This window comes from Mizuhopecten yessoensis, unplaced genomic scaffold, assembly GCF_002113885.1.
Source record: "Mizuhopecten yessoensis strain PY_sf001 unplaced genomic scaffold, ASM211388v2 scaffold10629, whole genome shotgun sequence".
Lineage (NCBI taxonomy): Eukaryota > Metazoa > Mollusca > Bivalvia > Pectinida > Pectinidae > Mizuhopecten > Mizuhopecten yessoensis.
This window is the reverse complement of record NW_018408642.1, coordinates 217,473-236,466: the sequence shown is the minus strand read 5'-3', so window position 1 is coordinate 236,466 and position 18,994 is coordinate 217,473. Positions and strand designations below refer to the sequence as shown.

The 18,994-nt window shown below is 37.8% G+C and overlaps 1 protein-coding gene across 1 annotated transcript in view; it reads left to right on the top strand.

The window, feature by feature from the left end:
• Window positions 1-3,035: 3,035 nt before the first annotated feature.
• LOC110461503 (cysteine protease ATG4B-like) overlaps window positions 3,036-18,994 on the top strand; it is an 18,624-nt gene continuing 2,665 nt past the window's right edge. Inside the window, exons 1-11 of the mRNA XM_021514987.1 lie at window positions 3,036-3,118; window positions 3,783-3,881; window positions 5,443-5,514; window positions 6,099-6,197; window positions 9,978-10,079; window positions 11,207-11,279; window positions 12,226-12,305; window positions 13,179-13,384; window positions 14,311-14,389; window positions 17,168-17,307; window positions 18,333-18,495. Coding sequence (XP_021370662.1) covers window positions 3,103-3,118; window positions 3,783-3,881; window positions 5,443-5,514; window positions 6,099-6,197; window positions 9,978-10,079; window positions 11,207-11,279; window positions 12,226-12,305; window positions 13,179-13,384; window positions 14,311-14,389; window positions 17,168-17,307; window positions 18,333-18,495 — 1,129 coding nt within the window. The 5' untranslated portion in view covers window positions 3,036-3,102. The remainder of the gene's footprint in view (window positions 3,119-3,782; window positions 3,882-5,442; window positions 5,515-6,098; window positions 6,198-9,977; window positions 10,080-11,206; window positions 11,280-12,225; window positions 12,306-13,178; window positions 13,385-14,310; window positions 14,390-17,167; window positions 17,308-18,332; window positions 18,496-18,994) is intronic.

Below are 18,994 nucleotides of genomic sequence, written 5' to 3'. Positions count from 1 at the left end.
TAGCTTACATCGTCGGTATATAGCTGACATTATATAGCTTACATTTGACGGTATATAGCTTACATCGTCGGTATATAGCTGACATTATATAGCTTACATTTGTCGGTATATAGCTTACACCGTCGGTATATAGCTTACGTTTGTCGGTTTATAGCTTACATCGTCGGTATATAGCTTACATCCTCGGTGTATAGCTTACATTTGTCGGTATATAGCTTACGTTATACAGCTTACATCGTCGGTATATAGCTTACATCGTCCGTATATAACTTACATTTGTCGGTATATAGCTTACATCGTCGGAATATAGCTTACATCGTCGGTATATAGCTTACATCCTCGGTGTATAGCTTACATTTGTCGGTATATAGCTTACATCCTCGGTATATAGCTTACATCGTCGGTGTATAGCTTACATTTGACGGTATATAGCTTACATCGTCGGTATATAGCTGACATTATATAGCTTACATTTGTCGGGATATAGCTTACATCGTCGGTATATAGCTTACATTTGTTGGTATATAGTTTACATCGTCGGTATATAGCTTACATTTGTCGGTTTATAGCTTACAGGTATATAGCTTACATTTTTCAGTATATAGCTTACATTTGTCGGTATATAGCTTACATCGTCGGTATATAGCTTACATTTGTCGGTTTATAGCTTACATCGTCGGTATATAGCTTACATTTGTCGGTATATAGCTTACATTTGTCGGTATATTGCTTACATCGTCGGTATATAGCTTACATTTGTCGGTTTATAGCTTACATCGTCGGTATATAGCTTACCTCGTCGGTATATAGCTTACATTATTTAACTTTCTTCGTCGGTATATAGCTTACATTATTTAACTTTCTTCGTCGGTATATAGCTTACATTAAATAGCTTACATCGTCGGTATATAGCTACATTTGTCGGTATATAGCTTACATCGTCGGGATATAGCTTACATTATATAGCTTATATCGTCGGTATATAGCTTACATTTGTCTGTTTATAGCTTACAGGTATATAGCTTACATTTTTCAGTATATAGCTTACATTTGTCGGGATATAGCTTACATTATATAGCTTATATCGTCGGTATATAGCTTACATTATTTAACTTTCTTCGTCGGTATATAGCTTACATTAAATAGCTTACATCGTCGGTATATAGCGTACATTTGTCGGTTTATAGCTTAAAGGCATATAGCTTACATTTTTCAGTATATAGCTTACATTTGTAGGTATATAGCTTACATCGTCGGTGTATAGCTTACAATTGACGGTATATAGCTTACGTTATATAGCTTACATCGCCGGTATATAACTTACATCGTCGGTATATAGCTTACATTAAATAGCTTACATCGTCGGTATATAGCGTACATTTGTCGGTTTATAGCTTACAGGGATATAGCTTAAATTTTTCAGTATATAGCTTACATTTGTAGGTATATAGCTTACATCGTCGGTATATAGCTTACATTTGTCGTGTTAATACAAAAATATGCTCAAACGTATATAGTTTACGATCATGTATTTTTATCACTGTCCGCCTGTCTCAAAAAATAAAAGGAACTTAGGGGATCGTTTAGTTTGATATGATTTGGTAACCTTGATTTAATGGCACTAAGAATGGTAGTAAGAAGGCTGGATAGTGTCTTGGTTGAGCAACTAGCAGAGTGAGCTGTAACAAGTTGTTTATAACGATTCTTGTGAAGTTTCGGAATTCAATACAAACGAGACAGGTCCGTATTAACATGTGAACAATTGAACGATTGTAATGCCAGATCGTCATTAGCTAGTATCTCGTCTAGTGTCGAATTCTTTTTGCAAGCAGGAAATATAAAAGTGTTTGCGGACAGGGATTGAGTGTTCAGATGCTGTGTCTGCAAACACAACAACGTACTTATTAGCATGGAGTGTGCGTTGGATTTCAGACAAGAACTAAAGACATGTGTTTTGTTTTCGTAATGGGTTTCTGGTTTTTTTGTCAAATATTGTTTATAACCAGTATCAACAATTAATTTCTTGCTCACACTGTAATACAAAAAGTATGCTACATATATATATATATATATATATATATATTAATTGATAAAAAGACTGAGTGTGCTATGAATTTCGGTACATTGTTTGGTTTTATAACGAATTTTGATAGTATATCTATAAAAAAAAGTTTACTAATTTCTGTCCCTGCTCGTTTATATAGGCCTACTTATAACATCACTGTACCCAAAATGGGACACTTAAATTGTGGCAAAACGGCCGAGGAAACTGTCACGCAATGTAAAGAAGTATTTTTATGCAGTTTTCACTTGATGATACTTTTATGACAATTTAAGTGTATATTAGCTTGATTGGCTGCTGATTATCGTCACATGGACAATGTAAAGGCACGGACTTAGATAGCATCAAAGGTAAGAATAATTAGCAAAAAAAAACCAAGACTTTCCTGATTTACATGCCGTGCGACGCTATTTGTTTGGATATCATTTTCAAATGTCTATTTTATCAAATCTAATACTAGTTTTGAGAAGAAATTTAATGGGAACCACCTTTGACTCTAAGATATTTGAATCCTTTCAGCACGTGCTTTCAGAGTACAGTAACATCTGTTCAAGGCAGCATAGAACCGCGCTAAAAAATCCATCTTGTAGTAGAAATGAAAATTGGATGGTATCTATTTATAAAAAAAATAACAAACGTTTTTGGAATTGATCGATACTATGGTAAAAGGTACATTGAAGAGTCCTGTTTGGGGTAACAGTGCACGTGGTTAGTGCTGAGCGTCGGACAACATAACCCAAGTAATGGCTTATAAGATATTACAAGTCTGCTAACAAACGTTTAAACTAACCAATATTTTCACGGCTTTTTTTTTTTTAGTGTTTGGTGGCTTTGTTCTTGCCTCCATAACTTAAGCCCAGAATAATTTTGAAAATGATGAACTAGCATCTTTAATCCTATTCCAATTTCGCCCAATCAGACGATACGTTACATATTTTCCTCAATGTTGTCGTTTGTTCGGCTACTCTCGGATGTTTTCTCAGTACGTGCAGATAACACTAGAGAACGCCTTGAAGCAGATGACTTGTCAGACGTAGAAAATGGATTATGTAGACGGTTAGTAAGGTTGTTTAAAAACATGATGTTGACATATTTCTATAAACATTGCAAAGGCATTTTAGATAAAGATCTGTTGTTGATATCTATATCAGCAACAACACTGATATCGTTTAACAAATGAAACCTTGTCCGCGATCCGCTGACCATTTCCTAGTTCGTTCTGTCGTCTGGGATCTATTTTGATACTTAGTAACTTAGTAAAATAAGATGCGTAGGTACACGTCTACAAGTATATGTATCTCGATGGTTGTTCGCTTATGATAGCCTGAACGTTGGATCAATAAATCATGCCTGACATTTTAAGATCTGTCACCCATTTCTCTGGAATAACATTAGGGCCCTGCATTTTCTAGATGTATTTCCATAGGAAAATCTGAAAATCTGTTTCCTACACTTGAGTGTATGTGTTAAATGTTTAATAGTAATCAGTCTGATCAAGCCCTAATTTTGTATGACATCCCATTGTGGGTTTTTTGGGGGGAGGAGGTTATGATTGTTAGAATTATTCTATTTGTTAAAATGTATTTGAGAAGAATAATCCCTTGTACATATATCCTGTATTTGATGAATGTAAACAATAACAGTTACTGCCTCTATGTTGTCTACTATATTGTCTTAGTGATCATGGGGAATATTTTGCTGTGTATTTGTATACCAACAGGTACGTTTACATACGAGAGTGCAACTGTAGCCTGTGCTGACTTCCCCAAAACTGAGGAACCAGTGTACATCTTAGGGAAAGTCTACAGTGCACTACATGGTAATACACATTGTTAAAGCATACTAAACACAATAACACATCTAACACAAAGTCCGCAACTCGCACCATGGTGACAATGTAATTGTAACCAGATTAACAGCAGTCCGTAATCATCAAATGATTGAAGGAGGACTGGATGACTAAAGAAGAACAGTTTAGTAACAGCGAGGCACTACACTCTGTCCATATACTCTACAATCCTTCCTTACTTCCATAACAACACTATTTACTTTTGTACAACCCAGGTTCAGACAACACCTTATCAAATAATTATTTAGGCAGATTTTAATTGAACATGGGACTACGGTGGCCTTCTAGCTTAATCTTCAAGCTAGAGGAAATATCCCTCTAGCTCAGTGGTAGAGCGTCCAACTAGGAACCTAGGGACCGCGGCGTCGATCCCCAATGAAAGCACACTATTCTCTTTCCTGTTACATATGATGTCCTTGTCCAACCTTGTGGTGACAGGGAGTTAGAACCTGGGCTATGGTGTTCAAGGACAAACACATTTAAAAAGGGGCGAGTAGTGTGGATGTTTCTAATTGTACAAAGGATTATGGTCGCCTTCTAGCTTGAAGCTAGAGGGAATATCCCTTTAGCTCAGTGCTAAAGGAACCTATAGGATTGTGGGTTCAATCTCAGACGGAAGCACACTACTCTCTTTCCTGTTACAATATTACTTGCAACATTAAGGCTCCCCTGCAGGTTTGGGTAAAGTAGGACTGCTGTATCCCAATACTTGTCGTAAAGTATGACTGCTGGGGGGTCCCTGCAATAATTGATCTGCTAGCGCTCTCCCCATTTCAACACTTTGGATCTATATAAATCTGAAAACCTTTTTGTTTCCTAGTGTCTTGCTTGACATTATGCCTCACTTATGGTTTTCGTGTTGAGCGTTTGCCCAATTGCAAGTGGGGTATAGGCAATGGGGCCAAGGGGTATTTTCTTTTACGCTATGATGTCTATTTTTTCATGGTAATTTCTTTTCTGCTGTTCATGTTTTTTTTTCTAAATTATTCTTCCGTGATAATTCCTTTTTACTTGATGTTATTATCTTTACATCTCCTCATTCTAGTATATTAACACATTGTACATAAACAGCACAGACACATTACATGTTATAACTAGGGTACACACTGTAACACTGTATAAATTTACAAATACACATTTAAAAATACACATGAAAAAATACACATTTACAAAAAAGTGTAATACGAAAACAATTCTGACCTTTCCATGTTACAAAAGTAGTAATCTAACATAAGCTGAAAACTCAATAATGTCAACCCAAGGTTATCCATGATTGCTTGAAACCCTAGCTTACGACTAAAGCAGTGATATCTCCTCATTTTCCTTGGCTGTTATGACAGACAAGGATCAAGTATGTAACAGGATAGAAAAAAACTCTGATTTTACCTGTTTTAACCACTTGACTCATCGTTTTTCATGCTCGAATGTTAATTTTCAGATATGCATGCTTGTTCTACTTTAAATAAAACAGTATAAGAATAAACATGATCTAATGACTGCCACCCTGTAATAATTTAATGGATGATTTCAGACCGAGAGGAGCTGCGGCATGACTTTGTGTCGAGGTTATGGTTGACATACAGGAGAAATTTCCCTGCTGTAGGTAACGTATCAACCATACGATCAGCTCCATACTCCCAGCTCAAAGTAGGATATCAGTTTTCTTGTGAGCTAAAAACTGATGGATGTTGTAACTGATTTATACCTTTTCTATCATTTAATTTTATGGAATACCTGACAGATTTTTTTTCACTTTTTGAACTTGAATGCAAAAATAATGCTTGTTGTCCAGGCTGTTGGAACTAGTGTATATAATCAGATGTTCCTTATTGAAAACCATTCATCTATACAATATAAAATTAAGTGAAGGATATGTTAAATTGGTAATGCACAAGTCGGCCAGCGCAATACCTGGGACTAGTAGATTTTGACAATACAGCTTGGGCTTGTAGAATTTGACATTTTCTGCCTGCAGTCTAGTGCTGGAAATATGCAGTTGTACACCTTGGTTTCAGCATATTTTCCAAATAATAACACTTTTTTTTGTAACATGTCTTTCAATCTGTTGATGCTTTAGACAATTCCTTATCGGTATGGGTATAAATACTCCTAGTAAAACACCACGATAATCAGTTTTTATCACGTTGATTAACTGGTAGTTGTTAAGATTAAAATTGTGTGTGACAGGTGGTACAGGTCCCACAGGAGACACAGGTTGGGGATGTATGTTGCGCTGTGGTCAAATGATGTTAGCTCAAGCCCTTCTCGTTCACCATTGTGGAAGAGGTAAGTTTTATTCATAATATAATAAAATACTTCAGAGGTAATTTCTTACTTCTCCATCATAATTTCTGCTGAAATACATCTATCCCTTGTCTCACAGAACAGCTAGCCCTTGTGTAACAGAACAGCCCTTGTCCAACAGAACAGCTAGTCCTTGTGTAAAAGAACAGCTAGTCCTTGTGTAACAGAACAGCCCTTATGTAACAGAACAGCCCTTGTGTAACAGAACAGCTCGCCCTTGTGTAACAGAACAGCCCTTGTCCAACAGGACAGCTAGTCCTTGTGTAACAGAACAGCTAGCCCTTGTGTCACAGAACAGCTAGTCCTTGTGTAACAGAACAGCGAGCCCTTGTGTAACAGAACAGCTAGTCCTTGTGTAACCGAACAGCTAGTCCTTGTGTAACAGAACAGCTAGCCCTTGTGTCACAGAACAGCTAGTCCTTGTGTAACAGAACAGCTCTTGTGTAACAGAACAGCTAGTCCTTGTGTAACACAACAGCTAGTCCTTGTGTAACAGAACAGCCCTTGTACAACAGAACAGCCCCTGTCCAACAGAACGGCTATAGCTAGTCCTTGTGTACCAGAACAGCCCTTGTCCAACAGAACAGCCCTTGTCCAACAGAACAGCGAGCCCTTGTGTAACAGAACAGCTAGTCCTTGTGCAACAGAACAGCTAGTCCTTGTGTACCAGAACAGCTAGCCCTTGTGTAACAGAACAGCTAGGCCTTGTGTAACAGAACAGCCCTTGTCCAACAGAATGGCTAGACCTTGTGTAACAGAACAGCCCTTGTCCAACAGAACAGCCCTTGTCCAACAGAACGGCTAGACCTTGTGTAACAGAACAGCCCTTGTGTAACAGACCAGCCCTTGTGTAACAGGACAGCCCTTGTGTAACAGAACAGCCCTTGTCCAAAAGAACAGCTAGTCCTTGTGTAACAGAACAGCCCTTATGTAACAGAACAGCCCTTGTGTAACAGAACAGCCCTTGTCCAAAAGAACAGCTAGTCCTTGTGTAACAGAACAGCCCTAGTCCATCAAAACGGCTAGCCCTTGTGTAACAGAACAGCCCTTGTCAAACAGAACAGCTAGTCCTTGTCAAACAGAACAGCTAGCCCTTGTCAAACAGAACAGCTAGCCCTTGTGTAACAGAACAGCTAGTTCTTGTGTAACAGAACAGCTAGTCCTTGTGTAACACAACAGCTAGTCCTTGTGTAACAGAACAGCCCTTGTCAAACAGAACAGCTAGTCCTTGTCAAACAGAACAGCTAGCCCTTGTCAAACAGAACAGCTAGCCCTTGTCCAACAGAACAGCTAGCCCTTGTGTAACAGAACAGCTAGGCCTTGTGTAACAGAACAGCCCTTGTCCAACAGAACAGCCCCTGCCCAACAGAACGGCTATAGCTAGTCCTTGTGTAACAGAACAGCCCTTGTCAAACAGAACAGCTAGTCCTTGTCAAACAGAACAGCTAGCCCTTGTCAAACAGAACAGCTAGCCCTTGTGTAACAGAACAGCTAGGCCTTGTGTAACAGAACAGCCCTTGTCCAACAGAATGGCTAGCCCTTGTGTAACAGAACAGCCCTTGTCAAACAGAACAGCTAGTCCTTGTCAAACAGAACAGCTAGCCCTTGTCAAACAGAACAGCTAGCCCTTGTGTAACAGAACAGCTAGGCCTTGTGTAACAGAACAGCCCTTGTCCAACAGAATGGCTAGCCCTTGTGTAACAGAACAGCCCTTGTCAAACAGAACAGCTAGTCCTTGTGTAACAGAACAGCTCTTGTGTAACAGAACAGCTAGTCCTTGTGTAACACAACAGCTAGTCCTTGTGTAACAGAACAGCCCTTGTTTAACAGAACAGCCCTTGTCCAACAGAACAGCTAGCCGTTGTGTAACAGAACAGCTAGTCCTTGTGTAACAGACCAGCTAGTCCTTGTGTAACAGAACAGCTAGTCCTTGCGTAACAGAACAGCCCTTGTGTAACAGAACAGCTCGCCCTTGTGTAACAGAACAGCCCTTGTCCAACAGAATGGCTAGACCTTGTGTAACAGAACAGCCCTTGTCCAACAGAACAGCCCCTGCCCAACAGAACGGCTATAGCTAGTCCTTGTGTAACAGAACAGCCCTTGTCCAACAGAACAGCCCCTGTCCAACAGAACGGCTATAGCTAGTCCTTGTGTAACAGAACAGCCCTTGTCCAACAGAACAGCTAGCCCTTGTGTAAAAGAACAGCCCTTGTCCAACAGAATGGCCCTTGTCTGATATTAATTTTGATGTGAAATATGTTTCATTTGTCATGTTGAAATGAAGTAAATATTTTATAGCATCATATAAGGTACCAGTAGGTGTAGTGTAGGAGAACGGTGGTGTAGCTTAACAGACAAGGAATATACATATATACAGTTTATTTACACAGTAATACTCTATACGCATACCTATGATTATACATACACCTCATTCACTCATTCATACTGATGAATATTTACAATGAAACTATAAGATATATTTATATATAAAGTTCATGGCCTTTCTCTGTGCTGTATCTCCTTCAAGTGTCTCACTGAATGTCTGTTCAATTCTGGTCCCAGTGGAAAACGATATCTGTCTCGATGACGTTAGCACCATTGAACTTCCCGGAATTCCCGGTTTCCACCCGATATCATCTGCTGATGACGAGGAATGACATAAGCTGTAGCCACAGCACCATACCAGCTTTCTGTCCCATAAATGTTGTCACTCCGACCCCTATGTGCTTTCTGGAGCACCAATGTTGTAGACAGTCTTGCGAGTGTATTCACAATGTGGAACCAATGTTTAGTTGATTGTTTTATCCACAATCCACCTTAGGCCATATATCTCCGAGTTGGAACCAGACATCCTGTTTCATAGGTGGTCACGATGACTGTCTGGTTTTTCGGCCTTCTCAAAATGACACACATCTTAACGCAACAATGGCTAATGCCTGTGTGTGAACATTACTTATGTGGTCAGTCCAACTTTCTATTATAGCTTACCCGTGAATAGCGGAACGAGATATAGATAATATAAAATACAGAGATACTCACTTACCATCCTAATATGCTTCGTGACAGTAGGTGCCATGATAAAAAGGATTTGTTGCAATGCAGCAGAAGTCTTGGTTTCCTCATAGTCATATCAGTGAGGATGTAAGTGGACAGCTTTGCATTAGCAGCACATTGTCCCCTTATAAGTCATTACCCTTAAATCTCAATACCGTAAACAAAAAGGTATAAGCTCATTTTGAAAATTCCCTTCTCTCCAAGATGATGGACCTTGCAAATCAACAATTTTTATTGTGTTAAAAAATAATAATAACTGAAAACATTTACAGGTATGTAATTAGCACAAGTTACAAGATTTTGACGGTAAATGATTTTGAATATTCTTAGCAATATTCAGCTATGACTAGGACTAGTAAATACCTTACATATGCCAGTTTTTTGCAAAGGGAGAAGAAAAAATAGATAAGTAATAGTTATGTAAAAATATTGTACTTAAGTTGCATAGTTACCAGCCCAATAAAGCTAATCCGTTGTGACATCGTAATTAGTTAGATTCTGGCAGCAACAAGTTGTCCAGTCAGAGCTAACAGCTTGGTGATGATGTTTTGAAACGTTATCTAAAACAGAAAACATTCAACAGATTTCCACTGATGTATTTCATTGGTATGAGTTAATTTCAGTTTTATTTTCAAGAGAGAACTTAACATGTAGGTAGAGTCAAGTCTCAGTACATTTCATTCCTACTTTGATACTGGTTGTTTACAGACTGGAGGTGGGCCGAGGACGGACGGCGGGAAGACATGTACTGGAAGATTCTTAGTATGTTCCAGGACAAAAAGAGTGCCTACTACTCTATACAGCAGATAGGTGAGTATATCATGGTTGTCTGTTTAAAACTGCTGTGTACAAAGCATGATCTGTAGAGAGAACAATCACTAAACAGTTATGTTTTCATAAAACACAATATTTAAGTATTTTTGAGTATACGATCTCCAAACCATGTGTGTAAACAACCTAATCTCTAAACAATGTTGTCTATACTATATAATTTCTAAATGATGTTGTTTTTCAACAAAATCTCTAAACAATGATGTGTATATAAAATACCATTTCTAAAAACAGTGGTGTATGCGCAAAATATATCCAAACCATGATGTGCTAACACAATCTCAATTGGTACAGCACTCTCTTTTAAAAAAAGTGTATTCTGCAAACTTTCGTAACATTTGTAAGTATACAGCTGATCTGTCACAAAACCATTTCATGTCAGAGGTCAATGCCTGTATGTTAAGTGGCCAAGTGGTTACGGCATCTGACATTCTGCTACCTCTAGCCATCCACCAATTGGTCATGGGTTCGAGGCCTACTCACTGGGGCAGTTGCCTGGTACTGGCCATAGGCCACCACCAAAATCTGGCACGTCCTTAAAATGACCATAACTGTTCATTAGGAGGCGTAAAACACAAATAAACCAAACATAAATGCATGTTTTTTTTGTAATGAAGAACTCAAACCTTCTCCTTTGGCAACACTGCTGGTAGGATATTGCTGTTAAATTCATTTGACCTAATATACATATAGTTCCCTGGTCTCTAACCAATTCAGGGGAATTAAAACGTAAAGGATTAAGAGAACCTTCCAAAACTCTCAAATTATAATAGACACTTTCTTCATATATGTTGGTAAATGACGGTTGGGACTCTCGGACCAGGTAAAAGGATAGAGGGAAGGTGCTCTTACTAGGTCATACACAGTATAAGTAGTATAATTGTCATGATCACCAGATGACTCGCTCAAGTACCGGTACTATGTTCCATGCAGCTTTGCTGTTCTAGTTCAGGTCTTTAAGGAGACTACATAGAAATATAAATTCAAAGTCAATAAAGGCTATTTGGTCAAGTACAGATTAATTTAGGAATGACCTTTGACTGGTGCTTACAGTATAAATGTGGGAGGTTTATCAAAATAACATTTAACCTTTCTCGTTTTCACAGCATCTATGGGTGTGTCCGAGGGAAAGGCAGTTGGCCAGTGGTTTGGACCCAACACCGTGGCACAAGTGCTAAAGTAAGATTTCTCAAAGGTTAATGAATCTTTAATGTCTGAGTTCTACATCATCATTCTTGTGTTGTTCAGGAAACTGCTGGTTTATGGTGGGATATATTTTTGTGATGTCGAGGAAGCTAAATCTTGTGTGTGTTAGGAAGCTGATAATTTTATGATACTTTTCTTGTCTTGTTTAGGTGATTTGTGATGAGAAAGATATATTGGAATATGACAAGATACTTGTACTAGTCTCCAAATGGTACTACCAGAGGCAGGGATCAATCCAGGTTTTATGGGAATCTACCTTTTTCAGATTTGGGGAAATTAAAATTTTGGTACACGGCTCTGGTGTCACGAAGGTTTAAGATAAAGGTTTTGTCCGACATACATGCATGCAGTATATTTCAATTTATAAACAATTCTAAGCTTAAAATTGTAGACTTTCTGTTTATTTTATGTGAAAAATATGTATATATGCAGTATTATGCATTTTAACTGTTAAACTTAAAAGAAAACATATAGGGGAAATTTTTTGAAGAAAAATCGCTATTTTCTTGTTGAAATAGGGGAAATTTGAAGCACATAGGGGGAATTTCAAAGGACAGGGGAATTTTCTTCTGATGGGGAAACTACCCATAATTATAAACGATAGTGAATCAAGTCTAGATTGATCTCAGCTCAGAGGGGGCAGAGGGGGCTATAGTTGGTACTATCATAGTCTGTCTGTCAGTCTATCTGTGTATTTTTGTTGGGATATATATATTCTTGCATACTCTGTCACCTACGAATGCAAAAATTTGTGTGCAAGAAACTTTGGGAATGGCAAAGGCGTGTCACTGAAAACTGAAATCAGTGCCTTTTAAATGTACATATCTTTAGGAAGTTGATAGCTTATGACAACATATTTGTTGGTGCTCTAGGAAATGGGTAGATTATAATGACATACATGTATTCTTGTTTTCTGAAGGAAGCTGGCAGTTTATGATGATTGGTCCAATCTTGTAATACATGTAGCTATGGACAACACTGTGATAGAAAATGATATTCGTGAGTATCAACATTTATCAATAATAACCTCACTTAGTCTTACCATGCTAGTAATGTCAGCAAAAATAATCCCACAAACTTTGCTGTGTAAAGTGAAATGACAATCGGTTATTTCATTGGTACATAAAGAAATCATTTCCAGAAATGAAGTGTCTTTTTCCATGTTTTTAGCTCAGCTGCCTGAATGACAAATGAACTAATTAAGCTGTGATGCTGTGATCATCATCATCTGTTTTCTACTTTTCGCAAAAAAACCTTCTTATCCAGAATAGTTGAATGGATTTTGACAAAATTTGTAGAAGAGCATTACTGGGCTAATGGGGCTCACTATTTATATACATGAAAGGCTTGGCTTTTCTTGGGGCAGAGGGATGGGGCCCTATAGTGTAAATTATATAAATCTTTTAAGTCCTATTCCTTGAAAATGGGTAAATGGATGATTTTAATGTTAATTGGTCTGACGCATCCTTGTGCCAAAGGTATTCATTGTTGTATAAATGGAATGTGTTTCTCTCCTGGGGGCTGCAGGGCCCAATTGAGAAGAGATGTGTAAATCTTAAAATATCCGTGAGTATGGGTAAAGAGGTTTTCGCCTGATTCGACCTGTTTTTGTTGAAGATCCTAATTAGTTTATTCTAATATTCAGAGTTTGTTGGAGATTTCAAGTTCTATCATAAATGCTGAAGAACATACAGTTAAGCAAAACTAAACATTCACATAGCAAGTTTATCAAATAGGTTGTTTTATCAGATATTTTCTGATTTTCTTTAAGTATATCTGAATGTTTTATCTAATAAAAACCACATCAGGTGTCCTAGAATAATAAAATCAGTATTGTTTAGGAATGTCTCACCTTTGACCTTGTGTCTTCAGGAGGTCTGTGTCAGGAAGGTAGAGAGTCAGAAAGCTGTGATATTATGGGATGTCAGAATGAAAAGGGAGCAGAAGGCGGACCAAGACACTTTGACAAAAACCACAAACTCAAAGGGAAGCCAGGATGTTGGAAACCTCTTCTTCTTGTTATTCCACTTAGACTAGGTCTAACAGACATCAACTCTGTATATATAGAAAGTCTGAAAGTAAGTACTGCTGTGATTAATAGTATACCACCTAGTCTAGATCTTGTTTATATCAACTGTGTATAATTCTGTTAAACTTCCTGGGGAATGAGATTGATAACGTTAACCCAATCAGCCAAAGTCTAAAAAGAAGAACCCATAATAATCAATTTTCCAAGTAATTAAGTCACTTAATTCCGCCGTCAGACCTCTCGAGAGACCGGTTTTATGTCACTGCAATCTGGATACAATTTTGGATACATCTTAAATGATTTGTTTTATTGTTTTGAAAAATAGAGGTTCTATATGGTAAAGAAATGGGAAGTTCATTCCTGAAAAACTTTCGTAATATGGAATTCAGTAATCCTATCTAAATAGGCTCAAACCTACAGACTGTAGCTGGATTATAGACATGATGCTAGAACACTGATTCACTTCCCATTATCTACCAACATGATTCTTTCAGCAAAATTACACATGTACGCCTTCATATATATATATTTGTATATAGAGGTCTCATAAGAAATAATGACAGTATGGTTAAGTATGGATATACAAACGGCAGCCATCAGTTGTTGTCAAGATCACACCATAAAATTTGTCGGTGTTAAAAGTTTCACTGTGTATTATATTCTGTATTAAGCATAGGTATTTGAGCTGTATTCTAATATTAGCACTTTTTGTGCTTTAATTATTGTGCTAATTGATGTCTTTGTACATGTATGTATTTTTCAATTGCTTATATTGAGTGCCCCAATTCATCAATGCTCTTATATTTGTAAATTAAAAACCCTTGAATTTGCGTCTTCTAAAATAAGTACTCTAACTGTATCTGATGTAGCCTAGAATCACAGGATACATATATAACATGTTTGTTTAAGTTACATATCTGATATAGCCTAAAATACAAGTGTACTTACTGTAGTGCTATATGTCCTGTGTTACAGAGATGTTTTACCTTCAAACAAAGTGTAGGTATAATTGGAGGTCGACCAAACCATGCTCACTGGTTTGTAGGGTCCTTAGGTACGTATCAAGGTTATAACTTTACCACCTGTTGTTGATATTTTGTTGGTACTTTAAATACTTTTTGTGTTAAAAATCATTTCATTTCAACAACCTTTTAATTTATTTACACAACTGTACATAATACAAAACAAAAATCAAATATGTAGGAGAGTGATAATGGCATTAAGAGTGATTCTTCAAAATTTAACTAAAACCTTTGACCTTTATAAAATCCTGTACCCTGTGATATCTGTATAATCCTGTACACTGTACCTAGTGACCTCTGTATAATCTTATACACTGTACCTAGTGACCTCTGTATAATCTTATACACTGCACCTAGTGACCTCTGTATAATCTTATACACTGTACCTAGTGACCTCTGTATAATCCTGTACACTGTACTTAGCGACCTCTGTATAATCATGTACAATGCACTAAGTGACAACTGTATAATCCTGTACACTGTACCCAGTGATCTCTATAATCCTGTACACTATAACCTGTTACCTCTGTATGATACTGTACACTGTGACCTTTGTATAATCCTGTACACTGTTTCCAGTGACCTCTGTATAATCCTGTACACTGTACCCAGTGACCTCTGTATAATCCTGTACACTGTACCCAGTGACCTCTGTATAATCCTGTACACTGTACCCAGTGACCTCTGTATAATTCTGTACACTGTACCCAGTGACCTCTGTATAATCTTATACACTGTACCCAGTGACCTCTGTATAATCTTATACACTGCACCTAGTGACCTCTGTACAATCTTATACACTGTACCTAGTGACCTCTGTATAATCCTGTACACTGTACTTAGCGACCTCTGTATAATCATGTACAATGCACTAAGTGACAACTGTATAATCCTGTACACTGAACCTGTGACCTCTGTATAATCCTGTACACTGTACCCAGTGATCTCTGTATAATCCTGTACACTATAACCTCTGACCTCGGTATAATCCTGTTCACTATAACCTGTGACCTCTGTATAATACAGTACACTGTACCCAGTGATCTCTGTATAATCCTGTACACTATAACCTGTGACCTCTGTATGATACTGTACACTGTGACCTTTGTATAATCCTTTACACTGTACCCAGTGATCTCTGTATAATCCTGTACACTATAACCTGTGACCTCTGTATGATACTGTACTTAGTGACCTTTGTATAATCCTTTACACTGTACCCAGTGATCTCTGTATAATCCTGTACACTATAACCTGTGACCTCTGTATGATACTGTACTTAGCGACCTCTGTATAATCCTTTACACTGTACCCAGTGACCTCTGTATAATCCTGTACACTATAACCTGTGACCTCTGTATGATACTGTACTTAGCGACCTTTGTATAATCCTTTACACTGTACCCAGTGACCTCTGTATAATCCTGTACACTATAACCTGTGACCTCTGTATGATACTGTACTTAGCGACCTTTGTATAATCCTTTACACTGTACCCAGTGATCTCTGTATAATCCTGTACACTATAACCTGTGACCTCTGTATGATACTGTACACTGTGACCTTTGTATAATCCTTTACACTGTACCCAGTGATCTCTGTATAATCCTGTACACTATAACCTGTGACCTCTGTATGATACTGTACACTGTGATCTTTGTATAATCCTGTACACTGTACCTAGTGACCTCTGTATAATCCTTTACACTGTACCCAGTGACCTCTGTATAATCCTGTACACTGTACCCAGTGATCTCTGTATAATCCTTTACACTGTTCCCTCTGACCTCTGTATAATCCTTTACACTGTACCCAGTGACCTCTGTATAATACTGTACTTAGCGTCCTTTGTATAATCCTTTACACTGTACCCATTGATCTCTGTATAATCCTGTACACTATAACCTGTGCCCTCTGTATGATACTGTACACTGTGACCTTTGTATAATCCTTTACACTGTACCCAGTGATCTCTGTATAATCCTTTACACTGTTCCCTGTGACCTCTGTATAATCCTTTACACTGTACCTAGTGAACTCTGTATAATCCTTTACAATGTACCTAGTGAACTCTGTATAATCCTGTATAATCCTTTACACTGTACCTAGTGAACTCTGTATAATCCTTTACACTGTACCTAGTAAACTCTGTATAATCCTTTATACTGTACCTAGTGAACTCTGTATAGTTCAGTACACTATACCCAGTGAATACTGTACACTGCACTTAGTGACCTTTGTATAATCATTTACATTGTACCCAGTGACCTCTGTATAATCCTGTACACTATAACATGTGACCTCTGTATAATCCTGTACACTGTACCCAGTGACCTCTGTATAATCCTGTACACTTTTCCCTGTGACCTCTGTATAATCCTGTACACTGTACCCAGTGACCTCTGTATAATCCTGTACACTGTACCCAGTGACCTCTGTATAATCCTGTACACTATAACCTGTGACCTTTGTATAATTTTGTAACTTGTGACCTATGTGTAATCCTCTACAATACAAATTTATAAAATATTGCATTTCAACAGTGGAAATCATCTGGTGTCATTTTTTTTTTTTTTCAGATTAGAACATTTTCTCTGAGTATTATCCTAATCTGACTTGGATATTGTGATTCTGTTGATTTAATTCCAATGCTGCTCTAAAAAGCTTCTTTTTATGAAAACCTATTCTCATTGTTGCTTTTCAAACACTTGATTAGAGAAAAGTTGATTTCCTGATTAAAAAGGTTAGTGCATATTTGATATAACTAGCTCACAAAATATGTCTGAAACATAGTACTTGTTTATATTCAGGTGACAAGCTGATATTCCTGGACCCACATACAACACAGGCGGCCACTGACCTGGACGATCCCTCAAGTAGTGATCAGAGCTACCACTGTCAGTATCCCAGCCTGATGAAGGTTACGGAGCTGGACCCGTCCATAGCCGTCGTATGTATCACAAAGTTTGTCCCCTCTATAGGCATCGTATGTGTCACAAAGTTTGTCCCCTCTATAGATAGCATTGTATGTGTCACAAAGTTTGACCCCTCTATAGGCATTGTATGTGTCACAAAGTTTGACCTCTCGATAGGCATCGTATGTGTCACAAAGTTTGACCCCTCTATAGGCATTGTATGTGTCACAAAGTTTGACCCCTCAATAGCCGTCATATGTGTCACAAAGTTTGTCCCCTCTATAGATAGCATCGTAAGTGTCACAAAGTTTGACCCCTCTGTAGGCATTGTATGTGTCACAAAGTTTGACCCCTCTATAGGCATCGTATGTGGCACAAAATTTGTCCCCTCTATAGATAGCATTGTATGTGTCACAAAGTTTGACCCCTCTTTAGCCTTTAAATGTATCACAGAGCTGTACCCCTTTGTAGCTGTAATATGTTATGTGGAATTTCGCCAAATAGCACTCTAATACTACAGGCAGTCAGGGGGATGGGTAACATGTTTTAACATCCACTAAGGGGCGGGAAGGGTAAAGACATGTTACCTGTCCCCCCTGACTGCTTGCAGTATTACTAAGAGTGCTATTTAGTGAAATGTCTCTATAATTTCTGACAGCTGACTTTACCAATTTGGCACACTGTGGCTGAGTGAGTTGTTTACACTGGCACACTGTGGCTGAGTGAGTTGTTTCCACTGGCACACTGTGGCTGAGTGAGTTGTTTTCACTGGTTTAGTGCCGAGATACCGTTTATTCACACACTTTGCTTGACAAAGGAACCTTGTGTTGAAACAAACTTAGTATTTATTGGTATCACAGAGTTTGACTCCTATAAATATGTTGTATGTATTACAGATTTTGACCCTCTTTATCCACACAACATTATAATTATAGTACTATTTGTAACAGGGGTTTTATTGGTATCACAGAGTTTGACTCCTATAAATATGTTGTATGTATTACAGATTTTGACCCTCTTTATCCACACAACATTATAATTATAGTACTATTTGTTACAGGGGTTTTATTGCCGTAATGAGGAAGACTTCACAGACTTCTGTATTCAGGCTCGTAAACACATCACAGATGCCAAAAAGACACCCATGTTTGAAATGTTCCAGGATCGTCCTTCCCACTACCCTCCATACGAACCCTATACTGGGCTGACACCTTCTACCACAGGTACATATTGTATGAAAGAAATAAATTATCATACTTTTGCATTTATACATCAGGCTCGAGTACATATTGTAAACCAGTCAAATGACATTTGTCTGTACTCAGTATCCACATATTTGTCAGTACTAAGTATCCACATATTTGTCAGTACTCAGTATCCACATATTTGTCTGTACTCAGTATCCACATATTTGTCAGTACTCGGTACCCACATATTTGTCATTACTCAGTATCCACATATTTGTCAGTACCCAGTATCCAAACCACATATTTGTCAGTATTCATAAAGTATCCACATATTTGTCAGTACTCATAAAGTATCCACATATTTGTCAGTACCCAGTATCCAAACCACATATTTGTCAATAATCAGTATCCACATATTTGTCAGTAATCAGTATCTGCAGAGTTGTCTTTAATCAGTATCCGCAGAGTTGTCAGTACTCAGTATCCACATATTTGTCAGTACTCAGTATCCACATATTTGTCAGTACTCAGTATC